This window comes from Danio rerio, chromosome 21, assembly GCF_052040795.2.
Source record: "Danio rerio strain M-AB ecotype USA chromosome 21, GRCz13ab, whole genome shotgun sequence".
NCBI lineage: Eukaryota > Metazoa > Chordata > Actinopteri > Cypriniformes > Danionidae > Danio > Danio rerio.
In genome coordinates, this window is record NC_141041.1 from 45,975,478 (window position 1) to 45,995,000 (window position 19,523).

At 37.8% G+C, this 19,523-nt stretch overlaps 2 protein-coding genes across 51 annotated transcripts in view; one reads left to right on the forward strand and one right to left on the reverse strand.

Moving 5' to 3' along the window:
* Positions 1–19,523, reverse strand: part of pcyt1bb (phosphate cytidylyltransferase 1B, choline b) — a 658,357-nt gene that overhangs the window by 495,094 nt on the left and 143,740 nt on the right. The window lies entirely within an intron of this gene.
* The window catches only part of rbm27 (RNA binding motif protein 27), a 48,399-nt gene continuing 29,228 nt past the window's right edge, over positions 353–19,523 (forward strand). For 44 of the 50 annotated variants that reach the window (XR_015520664.1, XR_015520665.1, XR_015520669.1 and 41 more), the window contains exons 1-7: positions 353–543; positions 1,124–1,242; positions 1,909–2,027; positions 2,960–3,039; positions 7,748–7,944; positions 9,841–10,146; positions 17,780–17,998. Coding sequence is in view for 8 of the 50 variants with exons in the window: in XM_087301889.1 (XP_087158015.1) it covers positions 485–543; positions 1,124–1,242; positions 1,909–2,027; positions 2,960–3,039; positions 7,748–7,944; positions 9,841–10,146; positions 17,780–17,998 (1,099 nt within the window). In the remaining 42 variants the exon portion in view is untranslated. The remainder of the gene's footprint in view (positions 544–1,123; positions 1,243–1,908; positions 2,028–2,959; positions 3,040–7,747; positions 7,945–9,840; positions 10,147–17,779; positions 17,999–19,523) is intronic. The other 6 variants (XR_015520685.1, XR_015520681.1, XM_087301891.1 and 3 more) reach the window with 1 other exon arrangement.

Below are 19,523 nucleotides of genomic sequence, written 5' to 3' on the forward strand. Positions count from 1 at the left end.
TATATATATATATATATATATATATATATATATATATATATATACAGCATCAAAATTGATAAGAAAAGGAAAAAAAATTATGCAAAACTTTCATGGCTAATTCTAAAATAATGCTAAATATTTATTTTGTAACAGGTATTAAGAATTAAAATAAGCATTCAAACAAGTATTTTGTAAATCTGTGGAATGTTAAACAGCTTTTATTATTTCCCATTAGTAAACAGTTTTACTACTAGTAATCCAAAAGTGTTTATTTATTTGTCATAAATGAGTGATCATGTTATGCTGAGGGTGAAGTAGCAGCCCTGTGGTAGACCATGGCCAGTGCATTGTGACGTTTCCCCGTGACGTTGCTATCAACCTCAGCAGCTCGTCCGACTTACCAGTGACTTCAGAAGGCCCAGTGTGTGTTTTTAAACGATGCTAGTAGGAGTCGCGCATAAACACCCACATTTTTATCAGTATTAATCACTTGCGCGTCAGGATGATTATAGATAATGTTGACGCTCTGAAATCCTGGCTGGCTAAACTTCTTGAACCCATGTAAGTGCTGAACAGTGACATTCTAAGCAGTTGTGCTAACTGGCGCTGCTAACATGCTAACACGTTATCTGTGTTTCAAACCACTTATCTGCGCTGCGAACAGATGTCGTTGCCTTTGATTTGGGACTTTAAATGACAGTTCAGCTGTGTTTAAATCCCGTATGCGTTTTGAAATCGTAACACACCTCTCAATTAGGATTTGTGTAGCAGGAAGCTATGCTAATAGGGTCTTCAGGATGAGTGAGGTGCTCATCAAAACAGCCCACTAACGTTAGTTTTCATAGACTGGGCCAAAATAGGATCAGGATCAAGTTAGTTTAGTTTTAGAGTCTTGACACATGTGATCTGCAGGCAGACAGGGGTTATTTTTGAATTCAGAATCAATTTCTCTGCTTGATGAACTTGATCCCCAAGTTGTCATGGATTTGATCTCAGTGTTTTCAAGTAGTTCTCTTGGAAAAGCTGCCAGTCAACAAAACTTTATGCTGTCACACATTGTATTAGAAGACCTGCAAGGCTCTTGGATTTGACTTCTTTTGCATGAACCTAACCTTTTAATGGATTTGCCTCTCTTTTACAGATGTGATGCTGACCCATCTGCATTGGCGAATTACGTTGTGGCGTTAGTAAAGAAGGATAAACCCGAGAAAGAACTGAGAGCATTGTGTGCAGATCAGTTGGATGTTTTCCTTCAGAAAGGTATCAACAAAATGTGTACTCGTATCTGATTATTCTAAATGTAGAAGCTGTTGAGAAGCTAAAATAAATATACAGTTGAAGTCAGAATTATTAGCCCCCTGTTTATTTTTTTCCCCAATTTTTGTTCAATGGAGAGCCGATTTTTTGTTCAACACATTTCTAAACATAATAGTTTTAATAACTGATTTCTAATCACTTTTATCTTTGTCATCATGACAGTAAATAATAATTGACTAGATATTTTTCAAGACACTTCTATACAGCTTAAAGTGATATTTAAAGGCTTAACTAGGTTAATTAGGCAGGTTAGGATAATCAGGGAAGTTATTGAATAACAATGGTTTGTTCTGTAGACCATCGAAAACAAATATAGCTTAAAGGGGCTAATAAATTGGACCCTAAAGTGTTTGTTTCTTAAAATGAAAAACTGTATTTATTCTAGCTAATATAAAAGAAATAAGACTTTCTCCAGAAGAAAAAAAATTCCTTGCTCTATTAAACATAATTTGGGAAATATTTTAAAAAAAAAGAAAAAATAATAATAATTCTGACTTCAACTGTATATGTGAAAATAAATCTGTGCTTGTGTGTGTTTGGATGTAATTCTGAATTCAAGACTTCACTTTGATTAAACTGAATTTCTTCTCTTTTCTATTAATTTCACAGAAACTACAGGGTTTGTGGATAAACTCTTTGAATGTCTAACCACCAAAAATTATTTGGGACCTCCAGCTGTTAAAGAAGAGGTCAAAATTCCAGTACAGAAGCTTGAGGAGAAAGAAGAGGTAAAGTCAGATCAGTTAATTTGTTTTTGTAAGAACTATAAATAATAACAATGTAAAAGAAAAGTACATTCTAAAAAACATTGGGTTATTTATTTAACCCAATATTTGAGTTAAAAATATTTGGTGCTTTGTTGGGTTATTTTGAACCTTTATGGGGTATATGCCGAGGCATGCTAGTAGGACTTTTAATTTGCCAGTAACCTGGGTTAAGTGCTTCCGGCGAATTGAATGCCAATGCAAAATCCGGCACGTTTAAGGTCTGTTTTCTTTAAAAATCAGCGATCTCCACTGGCTGAGTGATATTCGATTTAAAGTGGGTCTCAGATTGTACAAGAAGCACTGCATTAAATTACATTTCCCCCGCCATATCTTTATAATATGAGCATTTATTTTACCCCAGTATATTCAAAGGAGCTTCTGCATTAGCCTGCGGATTCTGACGGGCGCGTGCGAGTAAACAGCTTTTTGTCTCGTTTTACGCTTGAGCAACCAAATAAATGCTTAAGTTTATTTAACTGAATGTATTTTAATGACATTACAACATCGATGCTGTATAAGGACCCGTATAAAATGGAAAAAAGTTCACAATAACAGGTCACCGGAAGTGTATCAGCATGGGAACAGCACTAGCTCGGCATATACCCTATTGGGTTCAACTGTCAAATACACATGTTTATGTCTAAAGCATCCATGCTCTAACAGCAGGATTACTTTCTATAAAGGAAGATGACTATTAAAACCATAACAAAACATAAATGCAAACACCTTTTGTACATGGATCAGTGAGTTGTAAACTACTTGAGGTTAATTTAGTTTTGGCTGTTCTGTTTGCAAAGATAAATACAGATTTTTACACTCAGCAAAACGGAAAGAACTTTCTTGTGCAAATATATCGGTAGTGTCAATAATAATACTGAGATGTTTGTGTTCAGACTGCTCATGTTGAAGATGATCGGGAGAACAGGAGAAGAAGAAGCCCATTGAGGAATCGTTCAGACTTCAACGAATCAAGGTTAGTCTCTGAGAGCTGCATCTTTCTGGTAGTGTTTAAAGGGCCATGAAACCCCCTCGTTTCAGCAGGGTGTTTTCACACCTCTACTTTGGAAAAAGTCAGAAAAGTGGGCGTGTCCAGCTCTGTTTAGGGGGGAGTGTCTGAGGAACTAAAGTGTAAGGGTGTGGGAGTGTCTATTTGGGCACGCGCAAGTTTCCGTCAAAATACTCACACACAGTAGAAAGTGATGGTGTTTAACCTACATGGACATCTGTGGTCGAATTATTTGCCAAATTATTAAATGGGGGACTTTAAGTGCAGTTTGGCTCTTTCATTTAGGGAATTCATTCAGGCCCCTCGCGACAAACGAGATATTTGATTCGAGGATCTGCTCTAAGCGTGTATTTTTCATGCAATGTTTGATACCGCACGGTGAATGAGAGAAAAAAAACCTCAGCATTTCCCGCAAACTTAGATGCACACGGCAGGTAGCGTCAGAAAGCCGCGTGTGTTATTCCGGTCACAAAATGCGGTTAAAAACCATACACGAGGTTAAAGTTTGGTTGTGGTCCTAACATGTTACGGTGCAATAGTTAACTTAGTTCGATTCGAACAAACTGAATAAACAAAGAGCACTGGTCGCTCACTTACCAAATCTGTAGAGACAGGACAATCACCAGCAACTAGAGCCGCGTCTTTATGAAGAGAATACTACAAGCTAATCCGGATCTCAGCGTTTGCAGATGAGAACAGCTTTCAGGTAAACAATAATCCTCCTTAGACACGTAAGTTATTGTTGTCGAGCGTCGCGTACACTGTTAATCCACGCGTGACTCAAGCTGAGCTCTCACAGAGAGAAAAAGAAAACGAAACTTAACGGCAGCAAACTATAAAAGCAACACTTCACGCTTGTTTTGCCAACACAACGTGGCGTCTATGTCGTGTAAACACAGTAATGAATATTAATGAAGTTGCACAATAGAGCGCGCTGATTGGTTTGAACCAAGCCTTACTCATGCATTAATGCATCACACTGTAAGACGTAATAAGACTCACTCTGGCACAGACGTCCAGTCTGCACGCTGGAATACACGCTATTATGTCATGGCCGTGACGCAGCTTCAAAAATTCTTTTCAAACCGGAAGTACGAATTTGCTTGAAATAACGCAAAAACAACCAATTTACACTTTTTAGTGAAATATAGGTGTCTTAATAGTGTTTTTAGCAGTGTGGGACACATATACGACTGTCAACAGCTCAGAAAATGTGACCCTTTAAGTAGACATTTTTAGTTGACTATATTGTCCACAAGACATTTTATCTTTTGGACAATATAGAAAGTCTTATCGTTTTATTTTATGAAGACATGTTTCATGTTATGTCACATAATATTGTTTACTACAGTATTTTTTAATGATTTATATGAGTTTAACATTACATGCCTTTAGAGGAATGAAGACAAGCTGCGTCCCAAATGGCGCACTCATGCACTATGTACTTGTGCATAGTCCTTACTTTTATATGGATAACATAAAAAGAGATCATTTGTTTTCGACTTGAATTGGTTAATGCAAAAGTAGACATATCAAGCTTTATATAGATATCATAAATCATCATCTTTGTTGCCGAGTTTCCTTTCATTTTAGTGACGTGTTTTTCTGACCACAGTCTGCTCGCGTCTTCAGATGCTTGTAATAACAATGCCTTGTGGGCGTGGTCACATTAAAACTAATGAGATCAGACTGAGAAACTGGACATAGCGTTGATTTCATACTGATTACTTTATCAAGCAATGTTTGTTTTCAACATGCATAGCTGCGTTTAAAAGTAGACACTTTAAGCTTTCTAGAAATACATGTCTCATTTGTGTGCGTTTTGTATTCGCGGAGTTTCAGTGCATTTTACTGACGCGTTTCTAAAAGCAGTTCGCGGAGAGAGAAAAGACAGAATGCCTACACTGTTTGTTTTTCTTATTTTGCAAAAGCACACATGTTTGTTGTTGTTGTGAGTGTACACAACAAAAAAGTAGACACATAACAGATTCGATTGATGTATTGATCTTATCTGTACGATCAAAACTGAAAGTGTAATTTAAGTTCATTTCAGCAGTTTGACGACACCACAAGTCAAAACGCGTATATGCGGCCTTTGATCCCAGAGGGTTAAAATGTAAAAAAAGAAATAGTCCTTTCCATGTGGTCGATATACAGTGCATCCTGAAACATTCTGTTTCCACTGATCATTCTTGAGATGTTTCAGCAGCTTCATTGGAGTTCACCAGTAGTAAATTCAGTTGATTTGACATGATTTGAAAAGGCATACACCTGTCTATATAGGGTCCCAGGGTTAACAGTGCATGTCAATACAGAAACCAAGCATGAAGACAAAGGAATTGTCTGTAGACCTCCGAGACAGGATTGTCTCCTGGCACAAGGCTGGGGAAGGTTACATAAATATTTCTGCTGCTTTGAAAGTTCCAATGAGCACAGTGGCCTCCATCATCCGTAAGTGGAAGATGTTTGAAACCACCAGGACTCTTCCTAGAGCTGGCCGGCCATCGAAGAACAGTGATCAGGGGAGAAGGGCCTTAGTCAGAGAGGTGATCAATAACCCAATGGTCACTCTGTCTGAGCTCCAGCGTTCTTCTGTAGAGAGAAGAGAACCTTACAGAAGGACAACTATCTGTGCTGCAATCCACCAATCAGGCCTGCAATTTGACGAAAGGCATCTGAACGACTCTCAGACCATAAGAAACAAAATTCTCTGGTCTGATGAGACTAAAATTGAACTCTTTGGAGTGAATGGCAGGCGTTACTTTGGAGAAAACCAGGCACGGCTCATCACAGTTCATCTTCCAGCAGGATAATGACCCAAAGCACACCACCAAAATATCAATGGAGCGGCTTCACAACAACTCGGTGAATGTCCTTGAGTGGCCCAGCCAGAGCCCAGGCCTAAATCCTATTGAACATCTCTGGAGAGATCTGAAAACGGCTGTACACCATCGCCTCCCATCCAGCCTGAAAGAGCTTGAGAGGTACTGCAAAGAGGAATGGGCAAATATTCCCAATGACAGGTGTGCCAAGCTTGTGGCATCATAATCAAAAAGATTGAGGCTGTAACTGCTGCCAGAGGTGCATCAACAAAGTATTGAGCAAAGGCTGTGAAAACTGATGTACATGTGATTTTTCAGGTTTTTTATTTGTAATAAATTTGCAACAATTTCAAAAAAACTTTTTTCACATTGTCATTATGGGCTATTGTGTGTAGAATTTTGGGGAAATAAATTAATTGAATCCATTTTGGAATAAGGCCCAGGGTTCAACGCTAAGGATTTTTTTTTACTGGCCCGATTGGGTCAGTGGTTCAGATTTTTACTTGCCCTGCCAAAATTTTCAATGGACTCACCAAACAAAAGATGTTAATAGCTATTTCTCAGCCACATACAATATTTTAAATAATGTTTCAAAAGCCAAACATAATTGAGTTTGGGGTCAGTTTTATACATTTTTTCGGGGTTTTTAAAGAAAAATTATTCAGTTCATCAAGTTCATTGAATGTTAAAGTTAGACTTTTTACGTGCACATTTGCCCGTAGGAATGACATCTTGCCCTGCTTATCATTCTCTCTTCATATAGCCGTATATATGGCTATTACACAATCGTAATACACTGTCATATAGCCTGGGTCGTTAGTTCGTTGGACCGTTTTGCTTTCTCACTACAATCGATCAGCTCAATCAAGCAGAGACCATTTCAGTCAGTTGATCTCGGACCGATTGAATTGGCGCGGATCCGAGCGCGATTGCTGGACTCACATATGCCAAACAAACCATGCTAACCACAGGAAAACGAGACAGATTCTGAAACGAACGTCTTATGTGTGAAAGCACTCTAAGATTGTATTTGCACGCAACTGACAGACGGTCACAGCCAAACTTTTGTGACAAGGCAGCAATGGCCCATTTCGGCCAGTAACCATTCTGTACACTGGCCCGAGCGTCTCACACGCTGGCCCCGGGCCATCATGCAGTCCTTATTGTTGAGGCCTGAGGCCGTAGGATAAAAATGTGGAAAGTCGTTATTACATCCGTTATTAGGATACGAGATGACTTGAGATGTCGAGCCCTATTTCAAAGTGTGCAGTTCATTTAAAACAAGTTTTTTTTAATTGCTTACAGAGGCTTTGCATATGTGTATGGACAATATTTTCATGTATATTTTGATAAACAATAAATTAAATTAAATATTAAGTAATATTATACATTTTTATTCCCTTGTTTTCAGCAGCTATTATGCCAGCCTTTAATATCATTATAGAATTTTTCAGAAATGCATGCACTGATACTACTGAAGTAAACTACTGTTCATAACACTCAAACCTCCTGTTGATCTAGTGGTCAAAAATGACCAGCGTGCAGCATTTTAACAGCAGGGAAAAAAAAAAACAATTAAACAATTTTTTTCTTTTCCTAGTCTCGAAGTTGATGAAACATTTTTAATTTTCATGAAGGTTCTACATGTTTAAGGTACTAGATATTCAGAGTATGATGAAGATGAAATAGTTTCTTCATGCAAAATAGGTTTGAGGGTTGAAATTAAATATTGAGTAATTTTTGACCTGAAGGGCGAATAGTGTATGCAGAATTCCATGACAACCGAAGGGTTAAAATGCTTTAGAGGCAAATGTTGTTCTTCTAAAGTAAAAAGTTTAATATTTTCATCACAGGGCTAGAGACGACCGCAGGAGAGATGACCGTAAGCGTAGAGAAGTGGACCGCCACTTGAAAAGTGGAGAATCATACCGAGACCGACATGAGCGGCGAGGAGGAAGCTCACGGGGGAGAAGCTACAGTCGCAGCAGGAGTCGTAGCCGCAGTGGTAGCCGTGGAAAGAGCCGGGAAAGAGAGCACAATCAGAGGAGAGGTACTAACATTCCCAAGTAACTTCTCTCCGATTACTTTTACCTATGCCTGAGTGTGAAACAAAGGGCTCTTGGAATTAGGTGAAATGTTCTTTAACTCGTAAACATTTCATTCATGCCCCTGTGACAAACTGGTGTATTAGACACAAATAAGGAGTAAGGGCTGGTGAAAGTGTTATGGAATTTAATAACGCACACTAAATGGAAAGAAAAAACTTCCGCATTTTGCGGTGTGTGTGTGTGCGTGCTGTCCTTTATTGACAGCCGTGCCTGTGTATCTTGTGCGAAAATTTGGCGAAATGTCCTACATAACGGTCATAGTTTGATAGCGGTGTTTACTTCAATAATGCCACTAATATCTGCATACTCCACGTCTTAATTCCATTTCGGTTTAGTTAATTTATGACTTAAGTCGGATTAAGGTAATGAAACATCGCTGTTTGGAGCTTATGTAGGTCTACAGTTCAACATTCATGTTTAACTGAATAAACAGATAGTAAACACAAGTACATCTTATTGAACATCATTTATTTTCATCACCAATTATCCCAGTAGAACAGTTTCTCAAGCAGTTTGTGATGCATTTTGGAAACAGGAGATGAGCCCCTGGTCTAATGCGCCACCTGGCTTGAGAAACCCGTTCTCAAAGACTCACTTTTAGTCATTATTTGGGTAGCGCACATATTCTGAATGCCTTCGGCAGAATTCAAATGAGCCATTTTAATCTAGATTAATTTCAGGATTACAGTGAGATTAATCTATATTTAAATTTTTTTATCTATGCCCACCTATAATATATATAAAGCAAATGTAGATTTGAACATCTGCAGCCATTCATGCAGATCCCCCTTGGGCGCGGGAAGAGAAAGCAAAACAAATGCTGAATCAAATTTTTTAAATCCTGAATCAATATTGGAGTTAGTTTTGCACACTAGAGGAAGGACAACACCATGGCTAGAGTGTTTCTTTTAGGCAGGTAATATTATGCTTTAACCATTTTAGTCACTTAAAGCTTGGGTAAAATTGTGTTGTGTTACAAATGGGTTATATGCACAGAAGTGTTGTTCAGTAGGGCTGGGTGATGTCGACCAATTTGGCATCGTACAATGCCTAGTTTGAGACTTCGCGACAGACAATCGCATCATCGTTGTACGTTTCGGTGAATTAATTATTTATGAATAATTAATAAATTCATAACAAATTAATTAAAATTAGTTTAAAAAATAATATATATATATATATATATATATATATATATATATATATATATATATATATATATATATATATATATATTGTATTGTATTGTATTGTATTGTATTTAATTATTTAACCTAGACATTTAAAAATAAGATATTTTAGAATACTGTGATTACCCAAGGTTATCATACCATCAGAATCTTATAGGCTCAAGCCTATTCTCAAGAGGTTTAATGCTTTAATGAGTTTTTTTTTTCTTCTACTGAACACAAGACAAGATATACTGGAGAAAGCTAAAAACCTGTAACCATTGACATCCTTAGAAAAACAATTACAATGGTAGTCAATGGTTACCGGTTTCCAGCTGTTTTGAAATGATATTTTGTGTTCAACAGAAGAAAGAAACCTAATACAGGCTTGGAGTCACTTGATCGTAAATAGTAAGTACTTTTTTATTTTTGGTTGAGCTTTTCCTTTAATCCTCTGATTTAGAATGTAATGTTTAGTCTATTGTTTCCATTATATTTGAAGTATGGAAATTTTTCATAATGCTAAGACACCACAGCTGTAAAATGAATTCAAGATGAAAATGTTTCACAGCACATTTTAAGAGTCATCGTCTTTTGTTTTGCAACCAAACATTTTTGACAGGATTTCTTTCTACAAACAACTGAATCTTGATTGATTTATTTTTATAGCAGAGCACAGATCCAAATTTGAGCAGGAGCGAAAGGAAGCAGAGCCTTACAACCCATCTTCAGCCCATATGAGTAACCCACACCACCAGCAGACCCATCCACCCCCCTTGCTCCCTCTGCCCCTTCCTCAGCACCAGTTTCCCTCTTCGGGGAGCCCCGCCGTCCCTAAAGCTGCAACCGTGGTAGCACCAGTTCACCTGCCTGACAGCACTACAGAGAGCTGGTCCGCATACTTCACCAACCATTCAGACGGCAAGACGTTCAACAAGAGCAACACACTGAAACACCGCTGCCGAGACTACGACGGTAAGTCATAATTCACTTTTAGCATGTTTACTGTGATTATGGTCCTCTTCTGACTTATTATTGTCAAATAATAACAGTATAATTGAAGAAAAAGTAATAAATGAAAAGTAATAAAAGGGAGAAAAGCACTTTAAAAACAATATTTTAGAAATGATTTTATGATTGTATGTGGGCATGGATGTTTGAGACCTTGTTTATGACCATACAGATATTTGTACATGCATATACAGTTGATATCAGAGGTATTAGCCCCCCTTTGAATTTTTTTCTCTTTTTTTAAATATTTCTCAAATGATGTTAAACAAGGCAATGAAATTTTCACAGTATGTCTGATAATATTTTTTCTTCTGGAGAAAGTCTTATTTGTTTTATTGCGCCCAGAATAAAAGCAGCTCTTAATTTTTTGAAAAATATTTTAAGGTCAAAATTATTAGCCCCTTTGGGCATTTTTTTTCTCGATAATCTACAGAACAAACCATTATTCATTATACAATAACTTGCCTAATTACCCTAACCTGCCTAGTTAACCTAATTAACCTAGTTAAGCCTTTAGATGTCACTTTAAGCTGTATAGAAGTGTCTCGAAAAATATCTAGTCAAATATTATTTACTGTCATCATGGCAACCACAAAAAAAAAAGAGTTATTAGAAATGAGTTATTAAAACTATTATATTTAGAAATGTTAAAAAAGCTTCTCTCCGTTAAACAGAAATTGGGGGAAAAGATAAACTGGTGGTGAATAATTCAGCGGGGCTAATAATTCTGACTTCAACTGTATATAAAGCAAAAACTGCTGTGTTTGTAATGTATTATGTAGTAGTTACATTACAAACAAATTTAAAAAGCATCCAAAAGTCTTTGGATATGGAATGTCTGAATTGGATTGTTAGCTATTATAAGATCAATATAACGTTCCCTTTATTTGCTGAAATACAAACATTTTTATTGATGCTTTGGTGATTTTAACAGATGTCAACAAAGACTGTACTTATATAATTCACACAGGTATCATAACAGTACCCATAGGTAGGGATAAGTATCGAAACTCTGTACCTTATCAGTATTGGTGTTACATTATAAAAGACCGACGTATCGATAAGCTCTGACGTTAAAGGCTCGTACACACCGGGACGCTTATTTGCGTCACCGTTTTTAAAGACATTTTTTTGGATTCAACCCCAAGTGATTTACACTGGCGTCGAGCAGAAGAGTATGCAAAATCACTCCTTGACATTAGATGGCGCTACACAACTTTAAGCTTCTGACACCCGCTTGTAACACAGAAGATGACAAAGACGCCTACTACTCAGTAGGTACTGTATTGGAATTTTAATGTACTACTCATCCGTTACAAAAGTACGTTCCGTACAGTATAAATGTGAAAAGTATAAACGGAATTCGGACGTACTACATCCGCCATTTTATCATGGTCACGTGATCTACCTGCGTCAGTTGCGTCGCTTCACTTCCATTCATGAATTCTCTTGCAGGGCATTATGGGATAGCGCAGCATGCATGGGATGCCCACTCCAGGATCTCCAAGTGCTGTTTATTGTAACTTCAGCAGATCCGTGCACGTGAACAAAAGTGCCAGTCTGATTGGTGAAGAATGTTTTGACGCCAAACAAAAGAGCATGAGGCGTTTTTTGAAAAAGACGCTTTTGCGCCTGCCGTTTTGCGTGTTGGTGTGCACAATCACATTAACGCCCTTAATTTAGCCACGAGGTGTTAAATGACGACGGAAAACGCGAGCATAAAACGTCTCAGTGTGCACAGGCTTTTAACGGTACTGGAGAATTATTCCTGAATAAACATTACTTACAGTAGCATAATTAAACTGACCATCTTTTTCTAATTTGCCATATTTGATGTTCGCCCGCACAGTTAACAATCTCACATGAGAAATGCACATGTTTCAGGTGAGCGCGTTATATATAAAAGCCTTCACAGTTCTCGGCTGTGCGCACGCACTCAGTGGAGGCTCGCGATAAGCGCACACACATAACTTGTTACACAGACACGTGCACACACAGCTCGTAAGCTTGCGCGGAGTGAACCAAACAGGTTGTATTGCCTGTTGCAACAAACGTAACAAGTTTTCTTGTATAAGCGGAAACGCAAGCAATCTGGTTAAGTGAAAGTATCTTTCAAATGTGCGTTAACTGCAATGAAAGGTTTTTGACTGCCTAGCAACTAATGGCAACGTTACATCACCTACATTGTTATGCTAGCAGTCAATCATCTAAATTAGTATAATGTTAAATAAACACACACATTCGGTTACAATGAAAACAGGATTTTTTTTCTGCAGTAGCCTAAATAAATCTTAAACATTAAAAATGCTTTTACATCAGCTGTATTTACAAATATAGCCGATGAATAGCCTAATAATAAACTATGCATTAAGAAATTTATATAAAAAAACAGCTTATTTTTACATTTCAAGATGCCCCAAAACTGTATTAAAAACACAGTTATCTTCTAAAACAGTGGTTCTCAAACTGTGGTACGTGTACCACTAGTGGTCCGCAGGCTTCCTTCTAGTGCTACGCTGAGAAATCAAATATGTCATGTACATGCTAAACACATTTCAAAATTTATCAAAAATGATGTTTATAATATGTCATATATGACATATAGCCTATATTTCTGAGGTAATTTGCCACGTTTTTTAACTTTGCAGAGTTGTAGCTGCTTTACTGGGCCTACTACGCTACTGTATTTCAATACTGCTCATTTTGGTGGTACTTGGAGAGACACATTTTTTCTGAGGTGGTACTTGATGGAAAAAGTTTGAGAACCTCTGTTCTAAAACATTGTTAACTCATTTAAGTGAATGTGTTTCACATTATCTCATTAAACTACATTTTGCAACTCAAAGAGGGTATTTTCGACTGCAGGGAGCACGATGAACCAAGAACGATCCCGACTTCTGCCAAAAAAGTCAAACATGTTGATTTTTCTCCAGAAGAACGGTTTAAAACTGAGAGTCTGTTTCCTCCAAACCATTGTACATACTTTTACAGGAATTTTATTATTTATTTGTTTTACAATTATTGGCTTTGTTTTATTTTACATTAAAAACTTGGGTCCCACTTTATATTGTATCCTTAATTAATATGTACTTACATAGGAACTAATAGTTTGTTACAATGTACTTATTGTGTAAATACATGTATTGATTAAATACATGTATGTGATTACATCTGTAACTAACTTCTGTAATTACATTTGTAAATACACTGCTGCCCATTCCCTACACCTTAACCCACCCTTAAACCTACCCATACCACCAAACCTGTGCATAACCCAACCTCTATCCCAACTCAAAAACACCACAAGTGTTCTCAAATACATTATAAACACAGTAAGTACATTGTATTTATTTTTTGATGCAACTACATAGTAGTTAAGGACACTTAATATAAAGTGGGACCAAAACTTAATGATAAAATAAAGTGTTGTTAATTCTGTTCAATTAGTTTTTTGTTTTTCATTTAAAAAACACTACAAAAAGTACAAATAAATGAACCCTTAAAGAACCAAACTGATCAGGGGTATCGATAAAAGTAGTAATACAGTTAAAACCTTAACGATACCCATCCCTACCCACAGGTGCAGTTTATTACCTTAAAGAGCCCATAATTATACATGAAATAGGGTCATATCTTGGTTGTAAGGGTCTCCAACAACAGTTTAATATGCATGCAAGGTCAAAAAACACTTTTATGGTCTTATAATCTGCATTTATTTTTACCTAATTATTCCAGCGACTCCTGTATGAATCGTCCAGTGATTCATTTGTTCCTAAACCCCTCCTTAGCGCGAAGCTAATCTGCGCTGATTGGACCAATGACAGTCTGTTGCGATTGGTCGACTGCCTTCAGTCAGAGAGTGAAATGCACAACAGCTAATCAGCAATATAAAAGTAATCACAGTTCATACACGCTCGATAGTGTAGGCGTGGATTTTAGCTGCCAGTGGGTCAATGTAAATACAGACGATAGACTTGAAAATACCGACGACTAACTATTTTATTGAGCAAAAACTCCAAAAACAGTTGAGAAGATCTCCTAGCTTCTCACTCTGCTCTTTTTACAGACACACACACACATATTGCACACATACACACACACACACACACTGCTCCAGACGACAACGCGCGCGCGCGCGCGCGCGCACACACGCACACACACACACCTCCGGACGACAGCGCGCGCACACACAGACACACACTACTCCTCGTCCACGGAGCTCCCATAACAAAGCAGCACGCGTCGCGTTTTTAACGTGACTTTGCACGCGATAAGAGAATATAGCCAGTTAACCTGATACAGTACACGCGGTTACAAGTAACAAATGACAACTAAATACATTTGCAAGCTAGAGTCAACGAGGCAACTTTAATCGCACGTACTTACACTTGAGAAATGGAGGAAGAAAAATCCATCCTGACGTCCATCAGTTACTCTTTACTGATCCTTCCTTTAACAAACTCAGATGAAGTATTCTTTGTAGCATGTAGTTTCCAGAAGTTTCCAGTAGTTTCCAACTGCTTGGCTATAATGCTGAGGTTTCATCTTTGGGTACAGACTCAATATATCCATCTGCAGTGTGACTTCAATCGACCGGCATGTTTGTGTGTGTGTGTGTGTGTGTCTGGGTTTCTGCGTCAGAGGGCGGGGCCTCAGGTTTGAAATCTCCCGGGTTTGCGCGTGCATGTGAATAACTTGGTTTCGTTCGTACGTCATGGCGAAACACCTAATGAATCGGTTTTAAGGCGACTCGTTTGAAGCACTATGAGTCAACTCTTTTATAGATGAATCAACCGTTTTAAACACTGTATTCTTACAGATTTAAGCCTTAGCTGGATACTTCACTTCACTTAGAGCTGTGTTACACACTACATGGAGGGGAATTTTCAAAAACCCATAATATGGGCTCTTTAAATATAAATGTGTTACAATAATGTTTGACATTGGAAAAAAAATGCTTTTCAAAATGTATTGAAAAATATTTTATATGTGAAACCTTTTTTTTATTTCGCTTAAAGTTTGTAAATAAATGAATAAATCTATTGCCCTTACATGTGCTATCTTTCTTAAATGGCACTTAGTTCAATAACTATATTTTGCAGCCACTGGATGTCTTTAAAATCTAAGTCAAATTGTGTTTGATACATCAGAAACACTGAAGTGTCTTGAAATTGTCTAAGGACGTATTTAACTCTTCAGGGTGTTTGTTTCTAACACATCACTAATGACTGTGTTGTAGCAGTCTTCACCACATGGCCCTATGGGAGTGGGGTTAAAGCAGCAGTGTTTATTTTTACTACCCAGTCTTTCTGGAGCTGGGGTATTTTTCACAGTGGTGGGAGTTTGAGAAAACCATCCACAGGGATGACTGACGGATGGATTGTTAGCATGTGCAATGCTATTACTAAAGAAGCTATAAATTGCCATCTTGAAGAGAAAGATGTGACTTTCCATACATAGTTTTTATGTGTGTGTGTCTCTGTGTGTGTGTATATATATATATATATATATATATATATCCAGTTGAACGCAGAAGTTTACATACACTGTATAAAAAGGCACATAACCATTTTTTTGAGAGATTTTTTGAGAAATTGTTAGCTTTTCTTGAAAGTCCTGTTTACATACAATAAGATTATTCTGCCTCTGAAAAGGCTCAGATGATGGTGTCAAGGTTTTGGAAGTTTCTGATTGGCTAATTGACAACATTTGAGTTAATTGGAGGCACAACTGTAGAACAGTATTTAAGGAAAACCTCAAACACACTGCTTCCTTGTGTGACAACATGGGAAAATCAACAAGTCAGAATCAACAAAAAAGCCAAATTACAATTGGCTAAATTACACTGGGGAAAAGACTAATTTTTGGAGACATGTCCTGTGGTCTGATTGAGCTAATATTGAACTGTTTGGCCATAATGACCATTGTTATATTTGGAGGACAAAGAGGAAAGCTTACACGCCTCGGAACATTATCCCAACTGTGAAGTAAGGGGGCGGCAGCATCATGTTGTGGGGCTGTTTTGCTGCAGGAGGGACTGGTCCAGAGTTGAAAAAGCTTGTGCGAGCAGGACAGCCTACAAATCTGACTCGGTTACACCGGTTCTGTCTGGAGGAATGAGCCAAAATTCCTGCAAACTACTGTGAGAAGCTTGTGGAAGGGTACCCAAAACATTTGACCAGTTATACACAAGTTATACAGTAAAGGTAAAAATACCAAGAAATTTAATGTAAAATTGACTGTCTAGAAATTTATTAAAAATTCTCAAAAAAAAAATCTCTCATTATTCTGGCATTTAGCAAATGTAAATCATTTAGGTAATCCTAATGGACCTAAAATAGTACATGTTTATTATGATTTACCATCAGACTTTAAAAAATCTATCCATCCATCTTTCCATCCATCTGTCTATCCATCTGTCTATCCATCCATCCATCCGTCCGTCCGTCCGTCCGTCCGTCTGTCTGTCTGTCTGTGTCTGTCTGTCTGTCTGTCTGTCCATCCGTCTGTCCGTCCGTCCATCCATCCATCCATCCATCTATATCTATCCGTCTATATATCTATCTATCTTTCTGTCTGTCCATCCATCTATCTATCCATCCATCCATCCATCTATCTATCTATCTGTCCATCCATCCATCCATCCATCCGTCTATCAGTCCATCCATCCATCCATCCATCCATCCATCCATCCATCCATCTATCTATCTATATGTATATCTATCTATATGTATATGTATATGTGTGTAAACACACACACACACACACACACACACACACACACACACACACACATGTTTGTTTTTGTGAAAAGTGGGGACATTACATAGGTTTCCATTCATTTTATACTGTCCAAACTGTATATTGTATTGCCCTCACCCCACCCCACCCCTAAACCCAACCATCACAGGAGACTGTGTGCAGCTTTACTCTCTGATTAAACTCATTCAGTGTGATTTATAAGCATTTTGAGAAATGAGGACGTCACCAATGTCCTCATATTTCACCTCCTTTTTGTAATACCTGTGTCATACCCATGTCATTATACAGATTTGTGTCCTGATATGTCACAAAAACACGTACACACACACACACACACACACACACACACACACACACACACACACACACACACACACACACACACGCGCGCGAGTATATATATATATATGCGTTCTGACGCATTTAAAAAAAGCATAGCTCAATAACTCAGAATCTCTTTGCATGGGAGAAGTAAACCTTTAAACTTAAATCCTTAATGTTTGTTTAGCTCTGTATAAGTCTGAAATTTCATGGTTTAAATATTCTTAAATATCTTAAATTCAGTCTGCAGAAACCCTGTTCTCAATCACAATTGTGTTTTTAATTCAATTCGATTAATCAAGCAGTTCTACATGGAGCAAGCTCCACAGAAGGATGACCTCAGTAGCACATAGTTCATCCCCCTGGATTAAGCAATGATGCCTTGGACAACTTTGATACTCCTCATATGTTACACGAGTACTTCAGCAAAAATACTTTCTGCATCGAAAATTGTTGTGATGTTGTTTATTTAATAAATTATTCTGTTTTTTTTTTTTTTTTTTTTTGGTTCCAGAGAAAGGATTTTGTATACGAGGTGATCTCTGTCCTTTTGATCACGGCAATGATCCTCTGATCGTGGATGACGTTACACTTCCTACCATGATCCCGTTTCCACCCCCACCAGCCCTGCCAAGGATGCCCATGCCACCAATGACAGAACCTCCTCCTGGCATGCCCATGCCTCTTCCACCTCATGGACAGCCCCCGCCTCCAGGCATTTACCCCATGCCAGGTGAGCATGTTGATTTGACCATGCTAGACAAGAGCTGCATCTGAAATCAGTTTATTTCCTACTATTTAGTAGATGAGAAAACAATAGACGAATGAGCAAATGAGTAGGTTGTAAGTACTCTGACGATCTAATGTAAAGATAAACATTTCTCAAAGTTATTCATAGTAATTACCTATTCATATAGTATATGACAGGGCTATTCAATTAGCGGCCCGCGGGCCAAACCCGGCCCCCGAGGCAGTTTGTTCCGGCCCTCCAAATAGTGTGACCAAGACATCACAAATGAATTTAGTTCAGTCGAAAAAGGGCGCTATAGTTATGAAGTGACGCGCGTCTGTTCATAACAGCGCGAGCTGCTGCGCAGAGCGTGAGTAGCTAGTGGTGCGGACTGCCGAAACATGGATGTGTTTTGTAGAAAAGACCTTTTGTACAGTGCACTGAAATAGTTAATAGGAATGTAACAATTAGCCGATTTCACGATTAACTGCGCGTTAATTCGTCATAGTTAATACTTTGTAAAGGCTTCTTTAAGCTGCATTTCTGTTGCACGAAACAAAACGAGGCTGCTGCATTTAAAAAGTTGTGCCAAGTTTCCAACTGTGCGCTAGTTTAAAGTTCCAAGTAGGTACACCGAGATTAAAACGCACGCACACCAGATTAACTATAGCAGCGGCCGTTCCCATATCACGTCTTTTCCGCTTGCAAGTTGTATATTTCTAATGTAATATATGACAATATGCGGGCGCCAGTGGAGCGATGCGCTTGCGTCTTTCTGGGCGCACGCAGTAAAAAACATCTCACGGTGAGAGTTGTGCGTGGTTTCAGTGCAATGTAAACAAAACATATGTTAGACGAGTTATTATTAAAACGACTATGTATGCACGAACCCAGATGATAACATCAGTTAATCTAAATAGCTACTTATCTAATATAAAGCTTGAATTTACATTAGACGTGATAACCGTGAAACCATGATTATTCTTCAGACTTTAACCAAACTACCAAAATCTATAATGTTGCATTACTAATTGTTATGCAGTTTAAAACATAACATCTGAATGTGTCTGAATGTAGAAGAAGCCTTCAGCAATGCACTGCTTTTGTTGTGCGAAATACAACATTTGAATGTTTGTAAAAAAAAGTCAGTTGTACAATGCACTGATATTATGCAGTTTTAAAATACAATATATTAACATTTTAATGTAGAAAAAGCCTACGTGGGTGTCTTTATGAACATAAATACAGCATATGGGCTCTTATATGCAGTTGTGTTATCACTCATATAGCAAGTCATATCTCTCCGGCCCTTCGTTTGGGATGCTTTTCATAAACTGGCCCCATGACAAACTAATTGAATAACCCTGGTACATGATATCAGATGCCAGCTTTTTTCAGGCTGGTTTATTAAAAAACTAAATTTTGGAACAATCTTTCGGTTCTGAAAAAAAAAAAAGTTCATACATTAAATGTAATAAGATGTTAATGCTAAATCTATTCTATGACATTGGATAATATTCTAATTAAC